Below are 16174 nucleotides of genomic sequence, written 5' to 3' on the forward strand. Positions count from 1 at the left end.
CACGTGTGTACGTGTGTACGTATGTGTGTACTTGTGTACGTACGTGTGTACTTGTGTGTACGTGTGTGCGTGCGTGCGTGCGTGTGTGCGTGCAATTTGAACTTCTTTCACACCACCATGTGCAGCCGAACTGCGCTCATCGAAGGTGTGGGGGGGAAAGACAACAAACAAGAAGCATCTCATTGGTTCTTTCGGTAAAGTCACGTAGAATGGAAATAAAATAATAAAAATAAAACATAATGAAATAAAAATATTATTAAAAATAAAACATAATAAAATAAAAATATTATTTTATTATGTTTTATTTTATCGTGTTTTTTTATTATTTTATTTCCATTCTACGTGACTTTACCGAAAGAATCAAGAAGATGAATCCCTGCAGTCACGAAAACTTTAAATCAAAACAAGAAACAGTTCTAAAGAAATGGGTCTCTGTGTGAGTCTATGGGTCTCTGTGTGAGTCTGTGGGTCTCTGTGTGAGTCTATGGGTCTCTGTGTGAGTCTGTGGGTCTCTGTGTGAGTCTGTGGGTCTCTGTGTGAGTCTGTGGGTCTCTGTGTGAGTGTATGGGTCTCTGTGTGAGTCTGTGGGTCTCTGTGTGAGTCTATGGGTCTCTGTGTGAGTCTGTGGGTCTCTGTGTGAGTCGATGGGTCTCTGCGTGAGTCTGTGGGTCTCTGTGTGAGTGTATGGGTCTCTGCGTGAGTCTATAGGTCTCTGAAATAGTCTTTGGGTCACAGTGTGAGTCTGTGGGTCTTTGCGTGAGTTTATGTGTCTCTCTGCGAGTTTATGGGTCTCTGTGTGTGTCTATGGGTCTCGTTTTGAGTCTGTGGGTCTCTGTGGGAGTCTATGGGGCTCTTTGTGAGTCTGCGGGACTCTCCGTGAGTCTATGGATCTCTGCCCGTGAGTCTATAGAAATGAGTTTGTCAGTCTGGACGATGATGTAAAAGTGCATCATAGTTCCCAATGGCTTCCTGATATTGTCAGCAAGAGCATTCCAGACGGCCACAGAAGCGCATCTGACCGCGCCGTGCGATTCTGTGACCACCGTATTTGTTTGATGGCCAGCCAAACGGAGTGTCTTCCCTGTCTCTCTCACTCTCACAAGGGTTTCACAAAGGCCGGGTCCCAGATACATCAAACTACAAACTATACAATTAAACCTAAGGCCCCACTGAGCTGCTGTTTAGCTCTTTTCATGCCTGGCCAACCAGGTGGCTTAACATCATCACGTGGTAATGGATAGCAGCCAGATACTCTATAAACGTGTGTTTCTGCAGAGAGCCACAGAGAGCCATAATCATAGACACCCATAGAGCCATAGACCCACAGAGACCCATAGACCCACAGCAACCCATAGACCCACAGCAACCCACAGAAACCCACACTAAAACAAAACTTTTTATTTTTCCAGGTAAGGCCCCGCTGAGCCACGTGGCTCTTTCTCAGAAGCGGCCTGGCCATCACAAATGATATCTCAAACCAAATAGCTTATCATCATCATCACGTGGACGTTTATAGCAGCTGCTAAATACCCTAAACGCGTGACGTTGGTGCTTAACGTGGAGAGAAAAACCGGAGGAACCCAGGAGAAACATCCACGTGGCCCCGGGGAGCAAACGTTGCAGACTCCCAAATTGACGGGCGTCAAAGCCGGGTTCCAACCTCCGCTCTCCTGCGTGCCAGGCGAGATATGAAACAGCTCCTAGCCAACCGTGGCACCGCGTTGTGGCGAGGACGTGGAATTGCAAGGCTCGAACCTCGAGGAGCCAGGGTTTACGTGCCGGAGACACTGAGCCAGAGGCAACGCCTAACTTCGAACCCTGGCTCCGAGTACGTATATATAAATATGTTGAACTTCTTTCGCACCGGCGTACGTAGGGGAAGGACAACAAACTATAAACACAACAACAGAAACAAGCAGCTCTTAAGAAATCAGTTCGTCAAACTAGATGATTTAAAAGTGCATCATAGCTCCAGTAGCTTCTCTAATATCTGAAGGAAGAGCGTTCCAGACGGCCGCAGGCGTCTCACCGGCGCGTGGCAGAGTAGGCCAACATCCCCGCTCCCCGCCAGCAGCGGCGTGAGCGGGCGCTGGTGGCGGGGGTCTGTGCCTCTACCGTGTTCAGGTTTTACTCCACCTCAGTATTGACCAGGGCGGCCGCTGGGCTCCAACCACGAACCTCTTGTGGCCCTAATCTCTCGCATTAACATCACACTAATCTCTCACATTAACATCACGCTAATCTCTCACATTAACATCACGCTAATCTCTCACATTAACATCACGCTAAACTCTCACATTAACATCACGCTAATCTCTCGCATTAACATCACGCTAATCTCTCACATTAACATCACGCTAATCTCTCACATTAACATCACGCTAATTTCTCACATTAACATCACGCTAATGTCTCGCATTAACCATCACACTAATCTCTCACATTAACATCACGCTAATCTCTCACATTAACATCACGCTAATTTCTCACATTAACATCACGCTAATCTCTCACATTAACATCACGCTAATCTCTCACATTAACATCACGCTAATGTCTCACATTAACATCACGCTAAACTCTCACATTAACATCACGCTAATCTCTCACATTAACATCACGCTAATTTCTCACATTAACATCACGCTAATCTCTCACATTAGTATCACGATAAGCTCTCACATTAACATCACGCTAATTTCTCACATTAACATCACGCTAATCTCTCACATTAACATCACGCTAATCTCTCACATTAACATCACGTTAATCTCTCACATTAACATCACGCTAATTTCTCACATTAACATCACGCTAATCTCTCACATTAACATCACGCTAATTTCTCACATTAACATCACGCTAATCTCTCACATTAACATCACGCTAATCTCTCACATTAACATAACGCTAATTTCTCACATTAACATCATGCTAATCTCTCACATTAACATCACGCTAATGTCTCACATTAACATCACACTAATCTCTCACATTAACATCACGCTAAGCTCTCACATTAACATCACGCTAATCTCTCACATTAACATCATGCTAATCTCTCACATTAACATCACGCTAATCTCTCACATTAACATCACGCTAAACTCTCACATTAACATCACGCTAATCTCTCACATTACCATCACGCTAATCTCTCACGTTAACATCACGCTAATCACTCACATTAACATCACGCTAATCTCTCACATTAACATCACGCTAATCTCTCACATTAACATCACTAGCCCCGGCCACTTCTTTATGACCCTTGGGCTACACCCATTTCAAACCTTTTAAAAGCAGTCTGCCACAGCAGCAGATCAACGCTTTCCCACCCGATGGCGGACGCTTGGGTTGTGCCCGAAACGTCGTTGTTCATTTCATTTTATACCCACGTGACTTTACCGAAAGAACCAAAGAATGTAATTACAGTAAAACATTGATTCATAATAATTCATCGTAAAGGTTTGTGGGGTTAGATCGCGTTATTTATAAATGCGTCGTAACTAACCCTCCACCACCCGACACGGCCAAGCAGCAAAAAAAAAGTGTCACGTTGACAGAGGACAAAATAGTTGTATTGCGAGTAACTTGGCCTCGGAGTGTTTTGCAAGACGATCAAGCAATGTTAAGCAAATATTAACTTGGTGAACGAGCGAGGGGGTCTGTGCAATACGAGCAGTGTGCGTGTACACGCCTCTGTGCTGCCGAGCATCACATGATCACACACTGATATACGAGTGCAAGGCCAAGGTTTGACTGTGTTGTTTGGTAGTTTGCGTCTCTCCGCCTCGCCCACGTGGTGGCCGCGAGGATTTTTCTCCGGGTCCTCCGGTTTCCCGCCCCCCCCTCCCACATCGGCGTCACGTGTTTTATTCAATGTGTGTCTATGAGTCTGTAGAAACACACTTTTAGAGTATTTTGCTGCTGTTACGAATGTCCACGTGGTGGTGGTGGTGATGATGACGATGATGTTGACAAGATGCCACTTGGTTGAGCTGTCATTTGTGATGGCCAGGTGGCTTCTGACAGAGAGCTACGTTGCAGCTCAGGTAGAAATAAAACTAGTTTATATTCTTTGGTTCTTTCGGTAAAGTCACGTAGATGGGGAAACAATGAAATTGTACAAATATAAAACGATAAAATTCTCACGACGTTTCGACTGCAACAAAAGCAGCAATCGTCATCAGGTGTGAAAAAAAAAACCACGGCAAGAAAATTTGGAACGGAAAAAAAACCGCCGCTTTTTTTTCCAATTTTTTTCTCGCTGTGGTGTTTTCACACCTGATGACGATTGCTCGTGTTGCAGCCGAAACGTCACTTGTGGACGGCCCCTTTTCACATTGTCTTTGAAACCGATTGGCCTACGCCAGGGACAGCTTTCAATCTTATTCACGGCCTTGTCTCACCACCAGCGTCAGCAAAAAGGGCGACCAGTACGAAGACGATGCCACAATGAGACCATTTGTAGCTCGGAGTTGAGCAGCTATATGGTGGGGCCGTTTTTGCCAGTATCAAAGTATGACAAATAAGAAAAGGATGAAGCCTATACATTGATGCTGGCGAAAAGGTTTCCCGTGATATAGTTCAGTTTGAGGCTTTGCTTAGGGGGTGTTTTTTCTGTCTCTGCGCAGAGGTGAAAGGTCTGGTGGCCAAGGAGGACTGGACCATGGACAACAGAGGTGTGACGTCGCTGGTGAGACAATGCCACACACACACAGACACACACACATACACACAACAACAACAACAACCGCCATTCGCCACTAAGTGGCGGTGACGTCACCACGACGCTTGTGCCAGGACATGTGCACCTTGAGGCCACGTGAAGTGTCGAACGCCCGCTGGCAGGAGGTCACGGGGCAGACCCAGGTGCCACGGGTCGACTGACACACAGACACACACACAAACACACACACAGACACACACAGACACACACAGACACACACGTGCACACATACATAGACACAGACACACAGACATGCACGCGCAGACATGCACGCACAGACACATACATACACACGTACACACAGACACACAAAGATAAAGACAAAGATCCCCCGTATAACTTTAACAGACTGTAGGGGCAAGTGCTGTTAGCGAGCACCTATGAAGGCCGGCACGGCACACGAGGGGGTGGGTGGCCAGCACCACGCCCGGCCGCCTTTGTCTCCCCAGTGGCGATGTTTATACATTGCACCAGGTTCTCATTTGAGGCTGAGTCGACCCAGGGGAGGCCCAGGACCGGTTCAGATAATTGCCACTGGTGTCGGTGGCCGATGGCGGGAATCGAACTCGGGTCAATGCCGGGTTCGCAGTGCAACGTGCTAACCACTGCGCCACCACTCCCCACACCAAATATCCCGCATATAGCTTTTAACAGACTGTAGGGACAAGTGCTGTTAGCAAGGATCAGCAGCACCTTTGAAGGCCGGAACGGTGGCACTCGCGGGGGTAGGTGGCCAGCACCACGCCCGGCCGCCTTTGTCTCCCCAGTGGCAGTCTTTACTACACATCGTTCCGGATACTTGTTTGAGGCTGAGTCGACCTAGGAGAGGCCCAGAACCGGTTCAGACAAGCGCCACTGGTGTGGGTGTCCGTGAGCGTGAATCGAAGTCGGGACGCCAGGTTAATAGTGCAGCGCGCTCACCGCAACGCCACCAATCAAATGAGCGTTGATCCATTGGTGCTCCGATCCCATTAACAACCCTGAGCCAGTGGTGGAAATTTCCCGTTCCTATGGCTTTCTCACGAAGCGGTGCCTTATTTTAACGACCCCGGAGGCTGATGGGCCGAGTCAACCCCTCCAACCAGGATTTGAACTCTCGAACTTCCGATAATCTGTGTACTGTGTGTACTGTGCGTGTCTATGAACACCAGAGCAGGTGTTAAGGCTGGCTGAGAAAAAAAGTGTTGGGCCCATTCTCACCGCCGCGGATTGCTGAAGAGATGGAATCTGCCTCAGTGGCCCGCGATCACAAATCACTCTTTAATTCCATCAAAAAAGTAACTTGCAGCGCCACACCTATCACCATCATTAGGGGATAGAGCTGTGATCCAATCTCTGACCTCCAGGAAGAGGTTTTCAGATTTATTGAGCATTTCTGCGAGGTCTTGGGGGAGGGGAAATCCCTCGGCATGGAAAACATCGTGGGACAAAGTGGGGATGACCCTGCTGAGGCTGCCGTACCTCGAATATTGGAAGAAGTTACCCCCTGTGAGTGGCTGGCTGAGGTGCCATCTATTGAGGAGGTAATGAAGGTGATCCGGAGTCTTGAGACCAGGAAAGGCACCGGGCAGAAATGATCTCCCAAGTGAAATGCTGAGGGAGGGTGGCGTTTGTGCACAGACTGCCCTACATGACATCATAACAACAGTCTGGACCACTGGACGGGTTCTGGAGGATTGGAACGATGCCCTGGTGGTCCCCCTTTTTAAGAAGGGGGACCGCACAGACTGTAACAACTACAGGGGCATCTCACTCCTCAGTGTGCCGGGAAAGGTCCTGGCAAGGATTATTCAACATCGCCTTGCCAGGCACGCTGAGGAGAGGCTTGCGGAACCCCAATGCGGTTTCAGGGAAGGGCGGTCCTGAATATTTTCTTTCCGTCTGCTACAGCAGAGGTGTAGGGACTTCCAACAAGACCTACATCTCTGCTTTATTGACCTGGTCAGGGCCTATGATACCATTAGTAGGCCTGGGCTCTGGGTCGTTCTTCGTGCTCGCAATCATTAAGGACCTTTATTACAGGGGATGTCCTCTGGCTCCCACTTTATGTAACATCTATTTCGACCACGTAGTTCGTGAAGCCTTTGATGGCAGTACCGGAGGAATTCCCATCTGGTACAGATACAATGGTTGGCTGATCGATGCCCGGGTGCGGTCAGGGGACAGCTCCCGATTGGTCAACCACGTTATGTATGCCGATGATCTGGTAATTGCCGCTCACTCAGAGGAGGAGTCGGAGGCGCTGAAACCGAACCTGGAGCGTGCCACTAAGAGGTGGGGGCCTTACCATCAGCCCCACCAAAACTAAGTATTCTGCCTGGGTATTTTGTACCATCGGACACTCCACCTCCACAACTCTGGATCAGTCGAGCGGAATTATCTTTGTATAGGTTGTGTAACGCTGTGTGGAAGCTACCTGGTCTGTCGCTCCACACGAAGCTTCAGGTCTTCTCGGCCACGGTCATGCCCTCTCTTTTCTACGCTTGTGAAACGTGGACCCCCCTAATGGAACATCTTCGGCGGTTAGAAACATTTAGGCTGGCCTGCCTACGATCCATCCTGGATTTAACCAGACTGGATTGTGTGACGAGCTCACAAATCCTTGAAAGATCTGGGCAAGGTCCCATCGGTGAGCCCCTCCGGCAGGCAAGGCTGCGTTGGCTGGGTCATGTAGCCCGCATACTGTTTGCACAGTCACATAGTCACTTTAAGGTGTTTTTCTTGTTCGTGTTTTTGTTTGTTGTGGTTGCACCCGACTCAAGAGCCGAATGGCTCACGGGGCTATACCAAAATAAATAAACTGAAAAACTGAAAACTGAAACCACATGCCTAAACAGCTTTTGTTCGGCCAGATCGAGGGGGCTAAACGGGCGCAGCATGAGCCAAAGAGAGAAGAAGGGGTGATGTGAACAAGAGGATGTGGAGCTGAGTGGACTTGCCAATGACTGGCACCAGCGGTGTCAAGATCGGCCTCTGTGGAGGAGGCTCATAAAGGACGCTGCTGGGCAGTTGAAGGCAGTCGCCCTCCAGCAACAACGGAGGGCAGAGGAGCGACGCTCACAACAACGAGCGGAGCACCAGGCGGCTAAAACACAGTCAGTTGGCACGGTAGGGTGCATCGGCCAGTCATCTCAGTCAGTCGACCCACGGCACCTGGGTCTGTCCCGTGACCTGCCAGCGGGCGTTCGACACTTCACGTGGCCTTAACATGCACATAGCCTGGAACAAGCGTCGTGGTGACGTCACCGCCAGTTAGTGGCGAATGGCGGTTGTTGTTGATGATGTGTGTCGCTGTGTGTCGCTGTGTGTCACTGTGTGTCACTGTATGTCGCTGTGTGTCACTGTGTGTGCTGTGTGTGCTGTGTGTCGCTGTGTGTCACTGTTTGTGCTGTGTGTCACTGTGTGTGCTGTGTGTCACTGTGTGTCGCTGTGTGTGCCGTGTGTCGCTGTCTGTAACTGTGTGTCACTGTGTGTGCTGTGTGTCGCTGTGTGTCACTGTGTGTCACTGTGTGTGCTGTGTGTCACTGTGTGTCACTGTGTGTGTCACTGTGTGTGTCACTGTGTGTCACTGTGTGTCACTTTGTGTCACTGGGTGTCACTGTGTGTGCTGTGTGTCGCTGTGTGTGCTGTGTGTCACTGTGTGTCACTGTGTGTGTCACTGTGTGTGCTGTGTGTCACTGTGTGTCGCTGTGTGTTACTGTGTGTCACTGTGTATCACTGTGTGTCACTGTGTCGCTGTGTGTCACTGTGTGTCACTGTGTGTCGCAGTGTGTCAATGTGTGTGCTGTGTGTCACTGTGTGTCACTGTGTGTGCTGTGTGTCACTGTGTGTCACTGTGTGTGTCACTGTGTGTCACTGTATGTGTCACTGTGTCACTGTGTGTCACTGTGTGTCGCTGTGTGTCACTGTGTGTGCTGTGTGTGTCACTGTGTGTCGCTGTGTGTCACTGTGTGTCACTGTGTGTCGCTGTGTGTCACTGTGTGTCACTGTGTGTGCTGTGTGTCACTGTGTGTCACTGTGTGTCGCTGTGTGTCACTGTGTGTCACTGTGTGTGCTGTGTGTGTCACTGTGTGTCGCTGTGTGTCACTGTGTGTCACTGTGTGTCGCTGTGTGTCACTGTGTGTCACTGTGTGTGCTGTGTGTCACTGTGTGTCACTGTGTGTCGCTGTGTGTCACTGTGTGTGCTGTGTGTCACTGTGTGTCACTGTGTGTCGCTGTGTGTCACTGTGTGTCACTGTGTGTCACTGTGTGTGCTGTGTGTCACTGTGTGTAACTGTGTGTGCTGTGTGTCACTGTGTGTCACTGTGTGTGCTGTGTGTAACTGTGTGTCACTGTGTGTCACTGTGTGTGCTGTGTGTCACTGTGTGTCACTGTGTGTCACTGTGTGCTGTGTGTCACTGTGTGTGCTGTGTGTCACTGTGTGTCACTTTCTGTCCGTCTGCTACAGCAGAGGTGTAGGGAATTCCAACAAGACCTACATCTCTGCTTTATTGACCTGGTCAAGGCCTATGATACCATCAGTAGGCCTGGGCTCTGGGTCGTTCTTCGTGCTTTTGGAGTACCTGACCTCTGCTCACGATCATTAAGGACCTTCATGATGGTGAGCGGGCCCGGGTAAAACTACGTGGCCGGGAGTCAGAGCCATTCCCTGTACACCTTGGGGTGCGACAGGGATGTCCTCTGGCTCCCACATTATTTAACATCTATTTTGACCACGTAGTTCGTGAAGCCTTCAATAGCTGTACCGGGGGAATCTCCATATGGTACAGATATAATGGGAGGCTAATCGATGCCCGGGTGCGGTCAAGGGATGGCTCCCTATTGCTCAACCACGTTATGTATGCTGATGACTTGGTAATAGCTGCTCAGTCAGAGGAGGAGTTGGAGATGCTGCTGCTGAGACTGGAGCGTGCCACTAAGAGGTGGGGCCTTACCATCAGCCCCACCAAAACTAAGCACCTGCCTGGGTATTTTGTACCATCGGACACTCCACCCCCACAACTCCGAATCGGTGATGGGGCAGTTGTGGAGAGAGTGGAGAGTTTCCCATACCTGGGCAGTGTGCTTATGACTGGCTCCAGTTTAACAGCAGAGGTCTCACTCTGAATCAGTCGAGCGGCAATATCTTTTCATCGGTTGCGTAACGCTGTGTGGAAGCTACCTGGTCTGTCGCTCCGCACTAAGCTTCAGGTCTTCTCGGCCACGGTCATTCCCTCCCTTCTCTACGCTTGCGAAACGTGGACCCCCCTAATGGAACATCTTCGCCGGTTAGAAACATTTAGGCTGGCCTGCCTACGATCCATCCTGGGTTTAACCAGACTGGATTGTGTGAGGAGCTCACAAATCCTTGAAAGATCTGGGCAGGGTCCCATCGGTGAGCTCCTCCGGCAGGCAAGGCTGCGATAGCTGGGTCATGTAGCCCGCATGCCCAGCCACCGCATGCCGAAACAGCTTTTGTTTGGCCGGATTGAGGGGGCTAAGCGGGCGCGGCACGGGCTAGAGAAGAGATGGAGTGATGTGGTACAGGAGGACGTGGAGCTGAGTGGACTTGCCGATGACTGGTACCAGCGGTGTCAAGATCGGCCTCTGTGGAGGAGGCTCGTGAAGGATGCTACTGGGCAGTTGGAGGCAGTCGCCCTCCAACAACAACGGAGGGCGGAGGAGCGACGCTCACAACAGCGAGCGGAGCGCCGGGTGGCTAAAGCACAGCAGGTTGGCACAGTCGGGGGCACAGGTGGTGCATCAGCCAGTCATCTCAGTCAGTCGACCCGTGGCACCTGGGTCTGCCCCGTGACCTCCTGCCAGCGGGCGTTCGACACTTCACGTGGCCTCAGGGTGCACATAGCCTGGCACAAGCGTCGTGGTAACGTCACCGCCACTTAGTGGCGAATGGCGGTTGTTGTTGTTGTTGTGTGTCACTGTGTGTCACTGTGTGTCACTGTGTCACTGTGTGTCACTGTGTCACTGTGTGTCACTGTGTGTCACTGTGTGTGCTGTGTGTCACTGTGTGTAACTGTGTGTGCTGTGTGTCACTGTGTGTCACTGTGTGTGCTGTGTGTCACTGTGTGTCACTGTGTGTCACTGTGTGTGCTGTGTGTCACTGTGTGTCACTGTGTGTGCTGTGTGTCACTGTGTGTCACTGTGTGTCGCTGTGTGTGCTGTGTGTCACTGTGTGCTGTGTGTCACTGTGTGTGCTGTGTGTCACTGTGTGTCACTGTGTGTGCTGTGTGTCACTGTGTGTCACTGTGTGTGCTGTGTGTCACTGTGTGTGCTGTGTGTCACTGTGTGTCACTGTGTGTCACTGTGTGTGCTGTGTGTCACTGTGTGTCACTGTGTGTCACTGTGTCACTGTGTGTCACTGTGTGTCACTGTGTCACTGTGTGTGCTGTGTGTCACTGTGTGTCACTGTGTGTCACTTTGTGTGCTGTGTGTCACTGTGTGTCACTGTGTCGCTGTGTCACTGTGTGTCACTGTGTGTCACTGTGTGTGCTGTGTGTCACTGTGTCACTGTGTGTCACTGTGTGTCACTGTGTGTCACTGTGTGTGTTGCAGCCCGGCCTTTTTGAGCAGCACGTGCAGCACAGCCTCAAGCTGCTGGATGACGTTGTGACCTGCAAAGGCGGAGAGACGAGCGTATGTCACACACGCACGTACACACACGCACGTACACACACGCACGCACACACACGCACGTACACACACACGCACGTACACACACGCACGTACACACACGCACATACACACACGCACGCATGGCTTATCATGTGGAAATTTACACGGTACACAGAGACCCATAGACTCACGCCGAGACCCATAGACTCACACAGAGACCCATACACTCACACAGAGACCCATACACTCACACAGAGACCCATCGACTCACATACAGATATCCATTGACTCACTGCGACCCACAGATTCACACAGAGACCCCCAGACTCATACAGAGACCCACAGACTCACACAGAGACCCACAGACTCACACAGAGACCCACAAACTCACACAGAGACCCACAGACTCACACAGAGACCCACAGACTCACACAGAGACCCACTGACTCATAGAGACCCACAGACTCACACAGAGACCCACAGACTCACACAGAGACCAATAGACTCATACAGAGACCCACAGACTCATACAGAGACCCATAGACTTGCACAGAGACCCATAGACTTACACAGAGACCCACAGACTCACACAGAGACCCATAGACTTACACAGAGACCCACAGACTCACACAGAGACCCACAGACTTACACAGAGACCCATAGACTCACACAGAGACCCATAGACTGACACTGAGGGATCTTTGGCTTTGTTTTACATGTGCGTGTGCGTATGCATGTGTGTGCGTATGCATGTGTGTGCGTGTTTGTGCGTGTGTGTGTACGTGCATGTGTGTGTGTGTGTGGGTGTGTGCGTGTGTGCATGTGTGTGTGTGTGCGTGTGTGCGTGCGTGCGTTTGTGTGTACGTGCATGTGTGTGTGTGTGTGGGTGTGTGCGTGCGTGTGTGCATGTGTGTGCGTGTGTGCGTGCGTGCGTTTGTGTGTACGTGCATGTGTGTGTGTGTGTGGGTGTGTGCGTGCGTGTGTGCATGTGTGTGTGTGTGCGTGTGTGCGTGCGTGTGTGTGTGTGTGCGTGTAGGTGTTCGCACTGGAAGCTAACACGACTCGCGTCTCGGGGCTCTTCATAGAGATCATCAAGGTAAGGCTGCACGCTCCGTGACGTTGCCCCAACGTTGCCCCAACGTTGGGGCAACTCCATACCGCACAGTGATCCCCCCCTGGGTTCGTAGCACAGTGCGCTAACCACTACCGCCACCGCTCCCCACCAAAAGCGTGCACACTCACACGCACTCACACACACTCACACGCACTCACGCACACACACACAAAAACAAAGATCCCCCATATAGCCTTAACAGACTGTAGGGGCAAGTGCTGTTAGCGAGCACCTATGAAGGCCGGAACGGTACACGAGGGGGTGGGTGGCCAGCACCACGCCCGACCGCCTTTGTCTCCCTAGTGGCAATGTTTTACACACCACACCAGGTACTCATTTGAGGCTGAGTTGACCTAGGGGAGGCCCGGGACCGGTTCAGATAATCGTCGCTGGTGTTGGCCGTGAGCGGGAATCGAACCCGGGTCGCCGGGTTCATAGCGCAGCGCGCTAACCGCTATACTATCGCTCACAGACACACTCACTCACACGCACACGCGCACTCACTCGCACACTCACACGCACACTCGCACACTCACGCACTCACACTCACACGCACTCGCACACTCACTCACTCACACGCGCACTCACACGCACTCACACGCGCACTCACACTCACACGCACTCACGCACTCACACGCACACTCACACTCACTCACGCACACTCACACTCACTCACACGCACGGACACACACACTTGAACTCGCACAAACCCGCGTGCGCACACACACACACAAACAGACAAACAATCATGCACACACATTCACACTTGTGTCACAATCGCACACACGCACACACACACAGGCAAAGATCCCCCACGTAGCCGTGACAGACTGTTGGGGCAAGTGCCGTTAGTAGCGAGTGGCAGCAGCGCCTGTGAAGGCTACCGGCACTGTGGCACACGAGGGGGGTGGGTGGCCAGCACCACGCCCGGCCGCCTTTGTCTCCCCAGTGGCGATGCTTACTACTCACTGCACCAGGTACTCGTTTAAGACTTCGTCGACCTAGAGGGATCTTTGGATACACCAGTCCCGGCCATGGCAATGTGGAGTTGATGGTGGCTGTGTGGGCCGTGTACAGGTCCTCTTGAGCTGCCTCGAAGAGCTGGCAACTCGCTCACACACGGAGGCTGACAGTGGGCAGTGAGTCGCTCGCTCGCACGCACACACACTCATTCACTCATTCACTAGTTCACTCGTTCACTCATTAATCAACTCATTCACCCACTTGTTCACTCATTCACCCGCTCATACAAACATTCACTCACCCACTTGTTCACTCATTCACTAGTTGACTAGTTCACTCATTAATCAACTCATTCACCCACTTGTTCACTCATTCACCCGCTCATACAAACACTCACTCACCCACTCGTTCACTCGTTCACTCATTCACTCGTTCACTCATTCACTAGTTCACTCATTAATCAACTCATTCACCCACTTGTTCACTCATTCACCCGCTCATACAAACACTCACTCACCCACTCGTTCACTCATTCACTAGTTCACTCGTTCACTCATTAATCAACTCATTCACCCACTTGTTCACTCATTCACCCGCTCATACAAACACTCACTCACCCACTCGTTCACTCATTCACTCGTTCACCCACTCTCTTCCAGTCGTTCACCCACTTGTTCACTCATTCACCCGCTCATACAAACATTTGCTCATTCACCCACTCGTTCATTCTCTCATTCACCCACTTGTTCACTCATTCACTCATTAACCAACTCGTTCACCCACTTGTTCACTCATTCACCCGCTCATACAAACATTCACTCACTCACCCACTCATTCACTCGTTCACTCATTCACTAGTTCACTCATTAACCAAGTCGTTCACTCGTTCACTCATTCACTAGTTCACACACACTCTTCCAATCGTTCACCCACTTGTTCACTCATTCACCCGCTCATACAAACATTCACTCATTCACCCGCTCGTTCATTCACTCGTACGCTCACTCACCCACTCGTTCACTCATTCACCCAATCATTCACTCATTCACCCACTCATTCACCCACTCGTTCATTCATTCACCCACTCGTTCACTCATTCACCCATTCGTTCACTCATTCACCCACTCATTCACTCACTCGTTCACTCATTCACCCACTCATTCACCCACTTGTTCATCCACTCGTCCACTCATTCACCCACTCATTCACCCACTCGTTCACTCATTCACCTACTCATTCACTCATTCTCCCACTCATTCACCCACTCATTCACTCATTCACCCACTCATTCACCCACTCATTCACTCACTCATACTCATTTTTCCACTCATTCACCCAATTTGTCACCCACTCCTACACTCATTCACACACTCATTCACCCACTCCTACACTCATTCGCACACTCATATATTCATTCCCTCGTACACTTGTGCAATAATTCACTCTGTATTATTTCACTCATTCCTTGTTACCCACTCACTCACTAATCTGCTAATCGATTCACCCAATGCTCTCGCTTATTCATTCACTCCTTTACTCGCTTTCCCACTCATTCACTCACTGACTCATTCATCCACCCACTCCCTCATGAACTCATTCACGCACTCGCTGCTCACTCATCCATACATTCATGATGATGATGATGAAGCTGATGGTGATGATCGTGATCGTGATGGTGATGATGGTGATGCTGATGGTGATGATGCTGATGAAGCTGATGGTGATGTTGATGATGCTGATGATGGTGATGGTGGTGATGGTGGTGATGAAGCTGATGGTGATGTTGATGATGCTGGTGATGGTGATGATGATGGTAATGGTGGTGATGAAGCTGATGGTGATGATGGTGATGATGCTGATGTTGGTGATGATGATGCTGATGGTGTTGTTGATGATGCTAATGATGATGGTGATGATGCAGATGATGCTGATGATGATGATGCTGATGATGATGGTGATGATGCAGATGCTGATAATAGTGATGATGTTGTTTAGTTTTGCAGCTGACATTCTGAGTCTGGAGCTGCACGGCTTGATGAAAGACAGAGCAACACCAACTCCTGTGAGTCTCTCCCCTTCGCACAGACTAATGCAGCGTGCTAACCGCAGCACCACCACTCCCCTTCGCACAGACTAACCCAGCGTGCTAACCACAGCACCACCACTCCGCTCCACACAGACTAACCCAGCGTGCTAACCACAGCACCACCACTCCGCTCCACACAGACTAACACAGCGTGCTAACCACAGCACCACCACTCCCCTTCACACTGACTAACGTAGCGTGCTAACCGCAACACCACCACTCCCCTTCACACAGACTAACGCAGCGTGCTAACCGCTGCACCACCACTCCCCTTCGCACAGACTAACGTAGCGTGCTAACCACAGCACCACCACTCCCCTTCACACAGACTAACACAGCGTGCTAACCACAGCACCACCACTCCCATCCACACAGACTAACACAGCGTGCTAACTGCAGCACCACCACTCCCCTTCGCACAGACTAACACAGCGTGCTAACCACAGCACCACCACTCCCCTTCGCACAGACTAATACAGCGTGCTAACCACAGCACCACCACTCCCCTTCGCACAGACTAACGCAGCGTGCTAACCACAGCACCACCACTCTCCTTGACACTAACACAGCGTGCTAACCACAGCACCACCACTCCCCTTGACACTAACACAGCGTGCTAACCACAGCACCACCACTCCCCTTGACACTAACACAGCGTGCTAACCAC

General features: G+C 50.7%; 1 protein-coding gene across 1 annotated transcript in view; it reads left to right on the top strand.

The window, feature by feature from the left end:
• EXOC2 (exocyst complex component 2) overlaps nt 1-16174 on the top strand; it is a 244203-nt gene that overhangs the window by 195519 nt on the left and 32510 nt on the right. The window contains exons 18-22 of the mRNA XM_032977440.2: nt 4638-4699; nt 11285-11365; nt 12381-12440; nt 13536-13597; nt 15417-15483. Of these exons, the coding sequence (XP_032833331.2) occupies nt 4638-4699; nt 11285-11365; nt 12381-12440; nt 13536-13597; nt 15417-15483 (332 nt within the window). The remainder of the gene's footprint in view (nt 1-4637; nt 4700-11284; nt 11366-12380; nt 12441-13535; nt 13598-15416; nt 15484-16174) is intronic.

The sequence above is a fragment of the Petromyzon marinus genome, chromosome 63 (assembly GCF_048934315.1).
Source record: "Petromyzon marinus isolate PM22_M1 ecotype Great Lakes invasive population chromosome 63, UKy_Petmar_22M1.pri1.0, whole genome shotgun sequence".
Lineage (NCBI taxonomy): Eukaryota > Metazoa > Chordata > Hyperoartia > Petromyzontiformes > Petromyzontidae > Petromyzon > Petromyzon marinus.